This window comes from Notothenia rossii (genome assembly GCF_949606895.1).
Source record: "Notothenia rossii genome assembly, chromosome: 2".
In the NCBI taxonomy this organism is placed as follows: Eukaryota; Metazoa; Chordata; class Actinopteri; order Perciformes; family Nototheniidae; genus Notothenia; species Notothenia rossii.
Window position 1 is genome coordinate 46,755,642 of NC_136904.1, and position 16,921 is coordinate 46,772,562.

The 16,921-nt window shown below is 42.4% G+C and overlaps 1 protein-coding gene and 1 long non-coding RNA gene across 3 annotated transcripts; one reads left to right on the forward strand and one right to left on the reverse strand.

Moving 5' to 3' along the window:
- Positions 1–2,231: 2,231 nt before the first annotated feature.
- Positions 2,232–4,371, forward strand: LOC307030328. The gene is made up of 3 exons (XR_013805620.1): positions 2,232–2,793; positions 3,503–3,550; positions 3,741–4,371. It is a non-coding gene; the product is annotated as an uncharacterized lncRNA (long non-coding RNA).
- Positions 4,372–5,453: 1,082 nt separating this feature from the next.
- Positions 5,454–16,357, reverse strand: LOC307025743 (protein FAM200C-like). 2 transcript variants are annotated; one of them, XR_013804247.1, is made up of 3 exons: positions 15,950–16,357; positions 13,929–14,108; positions 5,799–5,921 (listed from the first exon to the last, which is right to left on the reverse strand). XR_013804247.1 is itself a non-coding variant. In XM_079660600.1 (2 exons), the coding sequence occupies exons 1-2, from the start codon at positions 7,366–7,368 to the stop codon at positions 5,790–5,792; spliced, it is 1,341 nt and encodes a 446-aa protein (XP_079516726.1). In that variant the 5' UTR covers positions 7,369–7,444; the 3' UTR covers positions 5,454–5,789. The 2 variants fall into 2 exon arrangements, 1 of the variants encoding a protein (XP_079516726.1); XM_079660600.1 differs by lacking the exons at positions 13,929–14,108; positions 15,950–16,357 and adding an exon at positions 6,160–7,444 and having other exon boundaries at positions 5,454–5,921.
- Positions 16,358–16,921: the final 564 nt, after the last annotated feature.

Below are 16,921 nucleotides of genomic sequence, written 5' to 3' on the forward strand. Positions count from 1 at the left end.
TTTCTGTTACAATATTCTTTGGGATAATTTTCTGGTGCTAAAATAGGGATGTGGCTTCCATCTATTGCACCAACACACTATGGTGCTCTCCAACGGTTGTTGAAAAAAGTGGCCATTTCTACCAACTTCTCCACATCAGGGAATTTTATATGTAGCGGAAGCAGAACTTCCATGGTTGACCTGCATAAATCCTGAACACAGACACAAACGGTGCTTCGGCCTACCCCGAAAAGATGGCTGATGGCTCTGTATTCTCCGCCGGTGGCCAGCTTCCAGAGGGCAATTGCAACCCATTTTTTATTGGGTATACACAGATGGTAATTTGTGTTTCTTCTCCCCAAAACGCTGCTGAGCATGTTGCAGATGTACTCAAAGGACTCCCTGGACATGCGTAAATTCTGCATGAACTGCTGAGGGGAGAAGTCTGAAGCAATGGTGTCCCACCAATCGGAAGATCTGGGCTGTGTCCAAATAACACGCAACCTCCGCCATTTCAACACGATCTGTGGAAATAACATTCAGAATCCGTTTTAATGTTATACCATAGTAATTAATGCTGCAAAGCTGGGTATTTTGAGCTTGGCGCATGCAGAGAACAACAGCTAGCTCTAACGCCATCGAATAGGACATATATTTACCTTCTTTTTCCTACGGAATCGTCGTTGAAGTAGATGCTGAAGACCGCAAAGAAGTCTTGAATTTCGCATGTGATGTTTGTAAAGTTCCAAGTAAAGTCGTCCCTTGTAAATTCATTCCTTGTAAAGTCGTCCCATGCCTTCCATTTTGTTTTCATAAGAGCATAACCAAAGCGAACAGCGCTTCAATACAATCGGCCATTGTTGTTGTTGTCGATGTGAGGGATTTCCGCCCGGTTTGGTTTTATGAAGCAGGCACGTAAACGGTTACGTCATGACGCAAACGATGAGGCAATGACGCAGTACCACCCCGGCTCTGTGTGGTGTGAACAAAGCGGAAGCAGAAAAGGGAAACCGGAGTTGAACCAGAAAAGCTCTAGCACGGAGCTAGAACGGGAAAAGCGCGAGTGTGAAAGCCGCATCATGAGTCCTCTGCTGTTTACTTTATTTCTGGAACCCCTGGCCACCGCAATCAGGGAAGAAATTGGTATAAGAGGAGTTTTACAGGGGGAAAGGGAACACAAAATGTTCCTATATGCGGACGATATTTTATTACTTATCAAGGATCCTATTTCGTCAATCCCTAGTGTTCTATCTACAATTGAATCCTTTTCGAAAATATCAGGCTATAAGGTAAATTGGCAGAAATATGAATGTATGCCCATATCAACTGGATGCAACCAATCAGCGGTGTCAACATTCAATTTTAAGTGGATCCCAGTTGGAATGAAATATCTTGGCATCAGGTTGTTTTCAGGGCTAGAAGACATAATCGCTATTAATTAGGGCTGTCAGTCGATTAAAATATTTAATCGCGATTAATCGCATGATTGTCCATAGTTAATCGCGATTAATCTGATTCGATTTTTTATCTGTTCCAAACGTGCCTTAGAGGGATATTTTTCAAGTTTTTAATACTCTTATCCACATGTGAGTGGACACATATGCTTTATGCAAATGTTTGTTTATTATAATTTGAACAATGACAAATATTCTCATGAATATGAAACACACAACCTCTGAACATTACAAATATTCGTCTCAATTCAACCTGGAACCTCTCTCATACAATACAATACAAAGTGTGTGTGTGTGTGTGTGTGTGTGTGTGTGTGTGTGTGTGTGTGTGTGTGTGTGTGTGTGTGTGTGTGTGTGTGTGTGTGTGTGTGTGTGTGTGTGTGTGTGCGTGCGTGCGTGTGTGTGTGTGTGTGTGTGTGTGCCTGTGTGTGTGTGGAGAGACACTGTGATGGATCGTCGGAGATATGTGTAACTCTAAGGGATTAGTTTTGTATCATACAGATAAAGCAACACTTTCTCAGAATAAAGCAAAACTATGAGTTTAAAAGAAAAGAAAACTGAGTCAAGCAAAATAAAATAAATTTCAAAAATAAAACTATAAGTTGCAAACAAATCATTTGTGTAATCATGTAAACTATAAGTATTTTTTATTTGTTTTAACATAGGCTTTTGTTTGCAGTTCTTGTTTCTTCTTTCTCTATAGAGAACCACAGTGACGCGTCCAAAAACTCAGAAGTAAGTTAGCATTTTTAGCACTTCCAGTTCCTTCGTCAAAAAGCAATGCATTTTATCCATAGGGTTTTGGAAAATAGCTTGAAATAAGGTCTGTGGTTGACACAAATTTAAAAGATAAATCACGTTTTGTTCTACGACATTAAATACATCACCAGTGACCCCACTGGTGATTTTTGAAGAGTTTACGTGTCTGAAAAACGATGGTTGTTACCGAGTGGCTGAATAAGACGACAGAAATTGTCGAGGCCGTTGTACGTCATTACGCCTAACACGTAAACACTCCCGCTAAGTTTGTTTTCCCCTGTGTTCGGCTTGAAAGCAAGTGCATGCCTATCTTTATTATCTGTATATCTATATCTGACCATTAGAATCTGAATTTTGAAATTGTCGTTTTTAACACCGTAGTTTTACAAATGATAGAATAATTAATTACCAGTGTTTTCCAATTTTACTCGACAGTTCGTTTCGTAAGCTAACGTTAGCTAAGGCTAGCGCTACTAGTTAGCAATGCAATGGTTTGTTGCTTTGCTCCGGGTTGCAGCCACAGGTCTTCGCATGAAACGTGCTTGTTCTATCGTTTCCCGGCCAATGTTTTCCAAAGGAGAGTCTGGATTCGTGCCATGAGGTAAGCTGACGTTACATTTTTGTCCATATCACGGTGAAATGTAAATGATGGGTAGTGACTGTATCGCTGTTTTAGAGATGGCGCTGCTGAAAAGACCGCAACATAAGTAAAGATAATGAATAAATCCTATTAAAACCTGTGTGGCTTATATGATAAGTCTAATTCGTACAAGCAGCATAACGTTTCACCATGTAACTAAAGATTGTAGTCAGGGAAATCAGTTTGACATATTGAACTAATAACAAATCACCTCTGGCTGGCAGAGAACTCTCTGCTCCATAGCTTCTCTTGGACGTAAAATCACATGTACATTTTACATTTATATTCAATTTAATATTCCATCCCTCACATACTTTTGTATATATAATAACTTATATTTTGTTTTTCTTGTTATGCTGCTGCAACACAAACATTTCCCAAATTGGGATCAATACAGTAATATCTTATCTTAATTAATTAAGAAATATAACTATTATAATTAGTGTAGCAGCTGACACCTATTTTCAATATGGATTAATCTACCATTTATTTCTTTAGTTCAATTTTCATCTATAAAAATGTGAAAATAGTGAAAATGTTCACGAGACTTATCAAAGTGCAAGGTTATATCTTTAGATGCTTTGTTTTAGCCTATGTACTGTATGTCTTAATGCTCTTATATGTGATGGGGTGACTTCCATGAAACTAATATTTTATATCTTCCCAACAGACGAGCTGACAGGAAACCTAACACTCTAACAACCACAACATTGCAAAGGCGAGTAAATGTAAATTAAAAAAGATTCACAATTTTTTTATTTCTTCTTCTTTCTTTCAGTGAGGTGAAGCTCACCTTGCACTTGGTGCCAGTAAGGATGTTCCTCACGCAGGCTGAATGTTTCTCCTTCCTTACTGACACAGAAGCCCTTGATTTGCAATGCTTCACTAATTGTCATTTCCCTGGCTAGGGACACTTTACCTCCAGCACAGTGGAAGACCCTACCAGACCATCTGGAGATGCCCCCAACAATCCTGACTCATGGACCTGCATCTGGGTTGCAGTGGTGAATGCCCTGACGCCCTCACATTCATTCATAGTCCCCCACTGTACAGACAAAACACCATCAAGGGCCGGTTGTTGCCCTAGCACCCTGGCAATAAGGGAAGCAGTCACACGCTTTGACCTCAGGACAGCTCCAAAGTTGCTGGCAGTCAACCTTCCTTTCCTGAACAAATGCCAGTTTGGGTTGGTTCGCTGACCAGTGGTAGCCACCTGAATTGCCCTCTGTTGCTCTTCAGACAATGCCATGCTTGCCACAATTGCCTCAGGTCCCTGATGCCCAACAGATTTGATAATTTCAGGAACAGTAAGTGTTTCCAAGCTGTAGTGTTCCTCTTCTTTTTACGTAACCATTTCACCAGGAGACTATGCTCCATTTCAAACACTGAGTAAGTGCATTGAACAAATCAATGACTGGATGTGTCAGAACTTTCTCCAATTAAACAAAGATAAAACTGAGGTAATGGTTTTTGGAGCCAAGGCAGAACGTATAAAAGTTAGCGCTGAGCTTCAGTGTGCAATGTTCAAAACAACAGATAAAGCCAGAAATCTAGGTGTAGTCATGGACTCTGACCTGAGTTTCAAGTCACATTAAAACAGTTACTAAATCAGCTTACTATCACCTAAAGAACATATCTAGGATTAAAAGACGAATGTCACAGCAGGATTTGGAAAAACGTGTCCATGCTTTTATCTTCAGTAGACTGGACTACTGCAATGGTGTCTTCACAGGTCTCACTAAAAAATCTATCAGAAAGTTTCAGCTGATTCAGAACACCGCTGCTCGAGTCCTCACTAACACTAAGAAAGTGGATCACATCACTCCTGTTCTGAAGTCTTTACACTGGCTTCCTGTGTGTCAAAGAATAGATTTCAGAAAACTGCTGCTGGTTTATAAAGCACTGAATGGTTTAGGCCCAAAATACATTTCTGACCTCCTGCTAAATTATGAACCATCCAGATCTCTCAGGTCTTCAGGGAATGGTCAGCTTTCTGTCCCCAGAGTCAGAACTAAACATGGTAAAACAGCGTTCAATTATTATGCTCCAAATATCTGGAACAAACTCCCAGAAACCTGCAGGTCCGCTGCAACTCTGACTACTTTTAAATCCAGGCTGAAGACTTTTCTTTTTGTCGCTGCTTTTAATTGAACTATTCATATCTTAGACTGCACTGTAACTTTTATCCATGTATTTTTTCTTTTAATGTTTATTTTATTAGCTTTTCTTTTTAATGACTGATTTTAAATGCCATTTTCTTAATGTCTTTTATTTTTTGTAAAGCACTTCAAATTGCCTTGTGTTGAAAAGTGCAATATAAATAAACTTGCCATGCCTTGCCTAATAAAGATTTCATGTGACACATAAAATGGATTTGTTGATGGGAATTAATGTGAATAAATTAACTCTAGGTTAACGGTACTCTTGCTATCACTACTCACCGACACTATAAACCTTGTCCCTCATGCTAGCCCTGACAACACCGGTAAGCACACCTTCATCTAGGCTGCACTGTTTTGCGTGTCTCTCCTATCTACACTCTTCTTGTCATCTTTGTAAAACGATATCAGACTGGTAATTGACACAGCCATGACTTCTAGTTAAATTCAGTGTGGCTAAAATGAAAAGCTTTGTTAAAATATGCAAGCACGCGAAAGTCAAAGTCAGCTTTATTGTCAACAATTCTACATGTGTTATACATCGAGAAATCTCGAAATGTCCTTTCCCACAGTGTGACATGTATACATAAAACAAAACAAAAAGGGCCTAGATAACCGGGGTATACAGTTTAAAATGTTTATAATATATTTAAAGTGTTCAAAGTGCAGTTTCAGTGCAAGTCAGTTGAAACGATCTTAAGTTGGCGTGACGTTGAAGTACCCCTGCTGCTGTACTGGCTTGTAGTTCATCTATAGCAGGGGTTCTCAACCTTTTTTGGGCCAGCGCCCCCCTGTCCATTATCCAGGTCTCTTACAGGTGGGAACATCGAGGTCCAAAAGATCTCTGAAGCGGATCTTCAAGTCGGCATTCACCATCCTCAGGTGGTCTGTGTAAATGAGGAGGCGCTCATCGGTAATAGCCTCAGACACCTGCAATGAGTATAACCAGGAAATTGTTATCGGTGCAGAATGTTACCATCCGATTTTAAACTGGTTATTTTATTGCTAATTAGTTTACTAATTGATGTTTCTTTATTCTCATAATACATTCAGAACATAAGTTATTTATACTAACCAGGAACACAAATATAGTGTTGCAAAGAGTAGCCTACATTTATTACATGTATTATTTATTATTATCATTATTTAGTAGCCTAGGCTAGATCACCTTGGTCAACAGCGGGAAATGAGCAAACTGCCTCCTGCCTATGCTCTGCCGGTATAGATCCAGCCTGGAGGTGAGACTGTGGATGACCGCCTTGCTCTGGATCAGAGTAACTCCTTTTCCTTGGAGCTTCAGCGTGACTTCATTCATTTTGCCAAAGAAGTCTGCGAGGTACATGATGTCGCAGCGGCTGGATGACACCTGTTCCCCGAGAGCTGCATCCACCTCCTCCAGGAACTCCACGATGCTGTCAAACAGCTCACAAAAACGAGCAAGGCAGTTTCCCTTTGAGAGCCAGCGGACATCAGTGTGGAGAAGAAGACGCTCAAAGGTCTCATCATTTTCCTGACACAGCTGTCGGAACAATCTGTTATTCAGGGCGTGGGCTTTTATTTTGTTTATTGCCTTTACTGCAACATTGAGAGACTCATGGAGAGGTGGACTTTTAGATTTGGCCACAAGGTTGTGGCGGTGCAAGACACAGTGGACTGTGAGGACATGCGGGACCTGCTCCTTCAGCAGAGTGGTGAAGCCACGGTACCTGCCAACCATGGAAGGGGCACCGTCAGTAGCACATGCGAGGATGTTGTTGATCGGGATTGATTTCTCCTGTAGATAAGCATCCAGTGCATTAAAAATGGTCTGGCCCTTGGTGTCTGTGACCAGATATTTGGAAAATAAAAATTCCTCAGCCACCTCCTGACTGTTGGAGGTGCTATAGCGGACATAGGCCATCAACAGAACATTGTTGTCAGAAGTGGTTGTCTCATACAGCTGAAGGCTGAATGGAGTTTCCCGCAGGATGGCACACAGCTGCTCCTCTGTATCAGCGCCCATTTCATCAATCCTGCGTGCTACAGTGTCATTACTGAGTGGGATGGATTTCAGCACCTGTGTGGGATCACGCTCCAACACAGTAGATATGACCTCTTTGATGGCAGGGAGTACCAACTTCTCTCCGATTGTGAAGGGCTGCCCACACTTGGCTATCAGCAAGGAGATGTTATATGACGCTATTAGCCCGCTGTCAGTCTGGGTGGTCTTCCTAGCGAAGAGACTGCTGATGGTGCTCCTACCATGTTTCTCTTTGAGGGCCTGGAAGAACGGACGCTCCTTATCTGCCTTATCCGGGTGGATCTTGGTAAGGTGCTCCTTTAAACGTGAGGGTTTCATTCCCTCATTGGAAAATACATGTTCGCAAAGTAAACACATTGGGAGTTGTGCATTGGTAGGAGACGGTATGAAGCCATAGCTAAGATATTCAATAGAGTACTGTCTGCATTTTATCTTTTTCACGGCCATTTTGCTGATGTGATATGATTTTTGTTGTTTTATGATGCTAATATTTAGGGGGGGGGGGGTAGTGTCACGATATGGCGGCAAATGCTAGAGGGCTAGCTGGTGACATGACAAGACATCGTGCCGGGAGCGGACCGGAAGTCGTTGTCATTTTGAACAAACAGAGCTCTGTGTGGAGCAGCCTGGCTAGCCAGCTCTTCCATGTCGTAGCAGACATAGAAAAGGGTATTATTTTTCATAAACTGACCACTTAGTTCGAATCTGTTAGTGGAATTTGTCATATCAAAACATATCAAAATGTAACAAAGTGACACAGATTATTAACAGTCGGGATCCCAAAATTACAACGACTTCCGGTCCGCTCCCGGCTGCTTTTTGTAGGGTACATTCGTAAATGCGCTCAGAGCGCTCCGAGCGTCCCCGTTCCACAGTCCAGAGCGCTGCACTCTGAGCGCTCACAGCTGGGTGCTCTGGCGGAACAGACGGGTTGTCCGAGCGGACTGACCGTTCGTGCATTTACGAACGTACCCGTAATAACACTGCTGACAGCTGACCAATCGCAAGCAGAGTTGTGGTTTCCTATAGCAACAAAAGATGCTGACAGCTGCTTTTTTTTACAGGAAAAGACGCTGTGGCCAGCGTTTTTCATGACAAAAAGACATTATGCTTGAACGCCCCCCAAGAACACCTCAGCGCCCCCCTTTCAAAAATATTGCTTCCAGCGCCCCCCGATGTTCTCTGAACGCCCCCTGGGGGGCGGTACCGCCCCCGTTGAGAACCAGTGGGCTATAGCATAACGTTAGCATTTTGCTTCTGGCGACTAGATTTATGATTCAACAATTATAAAAGTAGGGTTGACATGTGGAGTTTATCCGGCTGAACAAAACGTGATCCCTCTCTTAAATGTGTGTCAACCACAGACCTTATTTCGAGCTATTTTCCAAAATCCTATGGACAAATTGCATTGGTTTTTGACGAAGGAACCGGAAGAAGTTTACTTCCGGGTTTTATGACGCGTCACTGCGGTTCTCTATGATCCGACTTTTGCTCTCGCTGCAGCACTCTCATTTGCGCTCCTTCACTTTTTGTTTGAGATTCTGACAGAAACCTCCCAGGTGGGCAGGACTTTCAGGGGTAAGTCCCCATTGGCTACTCAATTTTTGAGTGAAATCCCAGTCCTCCAGCGATTGTACAGTGCAGACAGCTGCGGTGTGGTAGCTGAGCGTGGATAGAACACACCCAGAAGAACCAGCATTTCAATTATTATAATACTACAAGTAAAAATAGATGCAAGTATTGATCATTTGTGTTGTTTGTACTGTACTATACGGTCTGTTTCTTTATTGTGTTAAAGTGAGAAGTAAAGCTGTGCTATGAAAATTAGCTTTTGCTACTTTTAGATCCATCCAAGCTAAGTAGCCTAACAGTTAGCTGCATAGCTAGCAGTGAGTGAGCGTTCAGACACCGGTGTAGGTACCATTGTCACTGCCCGATCTGCAGCTCTGCCCGATCTGCAATGCGCATGTGCGAGATGGTCCGCCATATTGGACAACTCCGGACGGCAACCCAAGTAGGACAACATCACAGTGGCTTTTGGCAAAGCTCAAAAGGAAAACTCGAGAGAGATGGGTTATTGTTATTACAACGTGACTTCACTATTATTTAACAACTCTTTTTATTGGGTTCTTTTATTTGGGGTTAAGTACATTGTCAGAATAAGTGAGAAATGGATTGAACTTCTGTTAGACAGCTATATGCCATACATTTTTGCATACATTCACAGTAAATATGTATTCAGTATGATAGCTGTCTAACAGAAGTTAAATTAATGTCTCACTTATTCTGACAATGTACTTAACCCCAAATAAAAGAACATAATAAAAATAGTTGTTAAATAATAGTGAAGTCACGTTGTAATAACAATAACTCATCTCTCTTTGCCAAAAGCCACTGTGTCAATGTTTTCCTACTTGGGTTGCCGTCCGGAGTTGTCCAATATGGCGGACCATCTCGCACATGCGCACTGCAGATCAGGCAGAGCTGCAGATCGGGTAGTGACAGGGCCCACTGTCACTACCCGATCCGTCCCCCTGCACTCCGGACGGCAACCCAAGATGGACACTTGACACAGTGGCTTTTAGCAAAGCTCAAAAAGGAAACTCGAGAGAGATGAGTTATTGTTATTACAACGTGACACCACTATTATTTAACAATAATGTTGTCAGCTGTTGGCGGCCACTGTAGGTCTTTGGACTCTCTGAAAGCCTGCAGAATATTCTGGCGGAGTAGGAAAGCAACGTTTTTGTACTTGTCTGTGGTTCCGAGAGTGTAAGCTCGTGCAACGGCATTCGATACCGTGATTTTCAAGCTGTACACCAGCCAGAAAGAAATGGCATCAGCATTGTCGTGGTCAACTCTCGTAAACTGGATATGCTCCTAGATTGGATCTTTCTGTAGCCGTTTCAGGAGTTTCTCTGAGCGATAATTTGTGTTCTCGTGCCCATTCAATTTCAGCTCTTCCACATACAGCAAGCGCAAGGAAGATAGCTGTCGGACCTCATTTTGCTGGACTACATGAGTTCCAATGTTTTCCAGAACTGAAACAAATGCCTTTTCATGGGAGGCTGACATGAAAGCTTGGTTAGTATCCTTAGCTCCTGCTTTAAGAATACTGCTGCGCTCGTAGTTGGCTAATGCTGTGCGGAAAGATTTAAAACACGACTGATGGTGTTTAGCCTCACAAGCAAAGAGGTCTTTGCCCTTCACTTGTCTTTGAAGTCAAACTAGACCCATTTTCTTTGATGATTCTATTTGCTCCCATGCATTTTCTTTGTTCTTATAAGATGGGAAGTATTCAGGTCTCTCAGTTTTACGATGACCATATTTGATCTAAACTTTGTCGCAACTAACTAATTTTCGTTCGGGTTTTTTTTGGTGTGAACGCAACTTTTCGGAACTATTGTGGGAAAAGTACTCCGGTGTGAAAGCGCCTAAAGACACTCTGTTATACAATCAGAACTTTTGAAAATTATAACAGATGTTCTTAGAGCAGCCATCATGTTCCACAGTTTAACCTGTTAAGCCCTGGGCCTATTTTTCAGGCCTCAGGCTCGAAAATGACATGCCCAGAATGAATGATTATATCTTCACAACTAAAAGGGGTATATGAATAATATTTGTTATCAAAGCAATGATACAATAAATAAATCTATTACTACACGACATATTTAAAAAAATGAATGCCATTTTAGTTTTTTGTTACTTTGTTCTGAAAGCTGAACCTGCTGCTCCTTACAGAGAGAAGAGGGAAGAGGCTGTGTGAATGACTTTACATTGTGGATAAGGGTGGATAGCCCCCATTGTTCTGTGTGTCAAAATGAAAGACAGCCCACATATGCAACTAGACATGAGTCTAGTTGAGTTAGCTACTTACCTTGTTTGTTTGAAGGTTGAATGTGTGTGTGTAGCCAAGTTAGCTACTTGTTTGTTTTTGGCGGAAACATTTTTTCACTACTGCCAGAGCTGTATACTAGCATGCCACAGATACATGTGATCACTTTGGGAATTGTATTATTGTGATCTTTGACCATCAAAACATGGGTCTAGACACGTTATTTGTTCAATTATCTGCAATATTGGCTGAGATAGAGTGAAAAGTGTGAAAATTCAGTCTTTGGTAATGGTGACACTAATTTGCATAAAAAATACATGTGGGAGATTCAGACAACATTTTAACATAGCTCATCATTTTCGACATACTTTTTCCACTTAGGAAACACTGATTATAAGAATATTTCTGAGTCGGTGCAAAATACATCGTTCTTGGTACAAGACTAAAATGCAATTTTCTTGTAATGGCGGCACTAATTAGCATAATACCATGCCACAGACACATGTGATCACTTTAAGGATAGTTTTATTGTGTTCCTTGACCCTCTAAACATGGATCTGGATACCTTATTTGTTCAGTTATCTGCAATAATGGCTGAGATATAGTCAGGGCCCTGACCAATTTGAGGCCCCAAGCGAGATTGTGTGATGGGGCCCCCCCCCTAAAACAATTGTTTTGGACACCAAGTAGTTTGGATTAAAAAAATGTTTGGGAGACTAAGTAGTTTTCACACTTTTTTTTATCATTAACAACAAGTGCATGTATGTCTTTCATTATGCATTTACAAGTGAACACGTCTGCATTTCTTGGATGTAAAGTCATCAACAAGGTCATCGTATGACAGCTGCTGTGCCAACTGTGCGTTGATGCTTATGATAGCCAGGCCACCTAAGCGTTCTTGTGCCATTGACGACCGGAGGTATGTCTTCATAAGCTTGAGTTTTGAAAAGCTTCTCTCAGCAGACGCAACTGTAACAGGAAGAGTTACTGCAATGCGGAGGGCAATCCAAAGATTTGGGTACAGTTCCTGTAACTCTTTTTCATGGAGAAATGACAACATCTCCAGAGCAGATTTTGGTAGTGGCAGCTTTGGGAGGTTGATGATCTCCTGGACCATCTCTGCACCATCAATATCAGACTCTCCTGCTGCAGTCAGTGTCTTCTCTACCTTGCTGCAGTGTTTCTGCAAGTCACCCCTGGGCATTCCTTGAAGCTGGCTGAAATTAAGCAGCACTCCAAATTTCTCCTTGACCTGACTAAGTGTCTCAAATCTCTCTTGCAGTGATTTGAGAGCAGAGTCAACAACAGTGTTAAAAAATGTCACCTCAAGCTTCTTCAGAGCATCACTGAAGGGCTCATCTGCAGTTTCATACCCAAACTGCCTTTTTGTACTCCTCAGCATCTTCACCTTGAGTTCTGGCTCTATGTTGAGGATCTCACAGATTTCCTTGGCAGTTGACTGAGCATCAGTAAACCCGGACTGTCTGTACGCTGCAAGAGAGGATTTTGCAGTTTCAATGAGTCTCACAGCAATGTCAAGTTGCATTGAACTGGACTGCAGGAGCTTATTCACCTGGTTTATGGTGGTGAGAATGTCAAACCATACCACTGTGCATATCAAAAACCTGTATGAAGCCACTTCTTCTGCCAGAGCCTGAGCTTCTACTTTGGAAAATTGTGTCATTCACAGTTTGCCTTGCCTCAAGGAGAGCTTCTCTGATTTCCTTTGTCTGATGTCTGATAGCGGCAATACTCTGAAGTCTGCTCTCCCATCTCACATCACTCCAGGACTTCAGTGTCACATTGACATGTTTGGTCAAGATGCTCCATCGCTGTGTTGCTCCTGAAAAGAAATTGAACAGCTTTTGCACATATCCATTATAGCCTACAGCATCTTTAGATGACTTGGCTGAATCTGCTATTACAAGATTCATGGTATGGGCTCCACCTGGTACAAACAGGGCTTTTGGGTTTTTGTTGAGCTGTCTTTCTTGTACACCTTGGTTCTTCCCTTTCATGTTTGCCCCATTGTCGTAGGCCTGTCCCCTGCAATTGTCAAATGGAATCTGCAGCTCTACAAGTTTGTCCAGTATCACATTTGACAGGTTCAGACCAGTAGTTTCCTCCACAACCACAAATCCTAGGAAGTACTCCTTAACCTCCGGCTTAGGTTCGAGTTCCACAATGTGCAGTACAATGGACATCTGTTCCTTGTGACTCACATCTGGGGTGCAGTCGAGGATAATGGAATAATACTTGGCCTCTTGCACACAGGAGACAATAGTTTCCTGGACTCTGTCACCAATTATCTGAATCCGTTCGTTTTGTATTCTCTGTCCAAGATAGTGAGTGCGGGTGTTCTCATCTTTTATTTTTGCAAGGTGATTTTCCATGACAGGATCAAACCTAGCCAGCAGCTCAACTTCCTTAAAAAAAGTTGCCGTTATCTAGCTCGTAAAGCTGAAGAGCCCCTGAAAGCCAGATTTCTGGAGACGTGTGAGGAGGTTTCGCCATCTTCTCCTCTCTCTCTCTCTAGCAGAGTCAGCTCCTGCTGGTCAATTATCTTGCTCTTTCTGAGACGTGTCTCAAGTTCCCTCCATTTTAGCATTGACTTTGTGTGATGTGGGTTGTTGTCATGACTCTTGAGAGCAGAGCTAATATTTGACCAATCACCAAAGCCCTCTGTAGTCAGCTTTACGTCTTTGCCACTAAAAAGCTTGCAAGCAAAACAAAACACAGAGTTGTTCTGCTTTGAATAAACAAGCCAACTTCTTGTCACCTTCTCTCCATTGGCAAGTGAATGATAGGACAGACCATGGTGAAAGCCTCTTCCATCGTTTTTAGGGTAAATGAAATTTGACCCAACTTTAAAAAGGCCCACGGGGCACAAATTCTATCCGTTCAGTATCTGAGAAGTGTGCTGGCCAAAGAGCAGGATCAATTGGTTGTGCACTAGTGACGGTGCTTGATACCTCACTGATTGATGGATCTTGTAATGTGCTGGGTGCTGCTGCGTCTGCAACTGTTGAGCCGCTGGTTGACGGGCCTGGCAGAGTATTGGTGGGTGCTACTGGGTCTGTACCTGAGCCACTGGTTGACGGGCCTGGCGGAGTGTTGGTTGCTGCTGGGTCTGTACCAGAGCCGCTGGTTAATGGGCCTGGCGGAGTGTTGGTTGCTGCTGGGTCTGAGGTGATGCTGGTTGATGGTGGGGTACTGGGTGCTGCCTTTGTGCCTCCCTTTTTCATAAATTTCAGCAATGACCCTGGAAATGCAGACAATAAATCCATCATTCAAGCAGAATTAAGATATGTTTTGATCTTAATAGTGCACTACAGAATGAATATAGTGAAAATACTAGCCTCAAAAAGATAAAAATATAATTAATGCAAATAAACTACTTCTACTACTAATAATAATCATAATCCTAATCAATTCAATAATATAAATACTATATTATTATAATATCGTTTAAATATAGTCAAGACGAAACATGCTTATTACATGCTCAAAAACTGATATTTCTTAAATCTGTATTCAAATGTAGCAATGTATCAACAACTACACAGCTACAAACACATTTCTATCAGTATGTATCTGTGTTGTGGTTGACATGATGATGACAGTTAGTAATTAAGGGGAGGGGCTGAGCATCACCATGAAATGTGCAAATTGACATAAAAATAAAATAAAAGGGGAAAAATGCTCCATGTTTTTTAGGCTGTACACTTTAACTATTATGTAAGCCAAGTAGACAGTGTATCATTCTTCCTCCTGTACATTAGCAGATAAAAGGCATCACATACTTGAATGAATGGTCAATAAAGAATGCTGGAAATAACTGCATCTCCATTAGCCTGCTATGCAGAGACTGCCTTCTTCATGTCGTGAATTGCAGCTGATGTGTTTAATATGGCAAAAGTTTGAAATGTGACTCATAATACAACATTAGCAAGTTTGGAAATAACCCACCTTCGAGTGATGCTCTAGTTTCTTCATGTTTAGTTTTTTTTTTCCTCTTGCTTGCGCCGGAATCATACTGTCTTTTTGCCGACATCTCGTCACCTGCTGCAATGATGATGGCGATTAATTGCAACGGTGTCGGGTTACAGACAGGCTCCCCTGTCACCCGCGCGTTTGCGCGTCAGCTGGGGTGGTGCGCGGAAGCCGCGCGGAGCCTCGCGGCTGAACTGCGCGGAAAACGCGGAGAGCTGAGGCCCTCTGGGCGGGGCCCCCTCGGCAAGGCGGGGCCCCATGCAGCCTGCGTGATTGGCCTGTAGGGAGGGCGGCCCTGGATATAGTGCAAGGTGTAAAAAGAGTGAAACTCGATTTTTAGGGTAAATAAACACTAATTTGGGGAAAAAATATACGTGGGACAATTTTTCAACTTTTTAACATAGCTAATCGTTTTCTACACCATTTTTTCGAATCAAGAAAAGCTGACGAGAAGTATATTTCAGGGGGTTGCATGATACCCCCTTTTACCCACTAGACCAGTGTTCACCAACCTTTTTAAGCCCAAGATCACCGACCTCGGCCGAGGTGAAAGGCGAGATCTACCTATTGCAGAATTGAGTGAAAAAGACGGCCCAGACAGTGCTTCCAATTTGAGGCTAATTGCATCTGAATTACTGTTACAATGAAGGCTCCATAATCAGCTCACAGCATATAGGCAGGGGTAAAGTGCTATGTGCGAGTGGGGGGCAGACCTCACCTCCTCTAGGGGGGTCCTCACCTCCTCTAGGTCCTCACCTCCTCTAGGGGGGTCCGGGGGGATGGACCCCTGGGAAGATTTTTTTTTAAATATTGAAGATGAAAGCATCAATCTGGTGCACTTTGAGAGCAACATGAAGAGATCTATGGATTCATCTCTCAGCACCCATATGAGACAGAACTGTAAACAGATTTTCTTTTTCTTCATGGATATTTTACAAATCACTCCCCTTTTAAACTGTATTCTTGTTTTATTTCATACATGTTTTTCATTAATTCTCTTATTGTTTGTATAACTATAATGATCATATGAAGGTGTGCCGCGGAAATAATCTTTTGAATAATTTGTGACAAAACCGTTCAAATCTAAACACTCAGAGTCCTTTAGCTCACCTGAGCCCCTCAGTCTGACAGGGGAAGACTCTCCTCCAGCTTGTTATGGAAACAGCTCCTTATGTCCGTTAGTGCAGCTAGCTAACCAGATGCTAACATCACGGTCCCCGCTAGCACCGGTCCCTCTCTCTCCCTCTCGCCCTCTCTCTCTCTATCACACTAAATGCGCTATTGCCACACACACACACACACACACACACACACACACACACACACACACACACACACACACACACACACACACACACACACACACACACACACACACACACACACACACACACACACACACACACACAGAGAGAACCGAGCTTTAATGACACAAGCACACGTGTATTTCCATGCAAATCTCTGATTGGTCTGGTGACTTGCCTCTGTTGCATTCACTGAACACGGGAAATTGCAGTCCTGCCGTCCTCTCTTGTGTCATGATCTCATGATGAGGTTCACATAAAGCACGGTTAATGTATTATATTATTGAAGTGTCTCAAATATACGTCAATCAAGTGGCACCTGCTAACGGGGTGGTGGATGATATTTTTACATCTAAAAACATATTTTTCAAACATTATTTTTATTTTATTTTTCTTTCTTTTGTTACTTTTTTTGTTAACGGTCCGCGATCTACCCGCACCACACTCGCGATCGACTGGTTGGTGACCACTGCACCAGACTAAAGGGCCTAGGAGTTTAGGATGGCCGAAGACACTACACTACCCATAATCCCCAGCTATCGTTTAGGACTACAGTCCCCGGGATTCATCTTCAAGCTCTTGGATTTGGATGTTGCCGTGGCAGTGCGCCAAGGTTACGCCGAGCGTCAAACAGCTGTTTGAAATGGAACGAAACCACGCCAGACTATCCAAAACTGGAATCGAATGCCCCCCCAGCTGGCTATTGTGTTTTGCAAAATTTTCTATGGGACGTCTTGACTGAACGTTTTCGTTTTTCCCACAATTAGAAGTGGCCAGT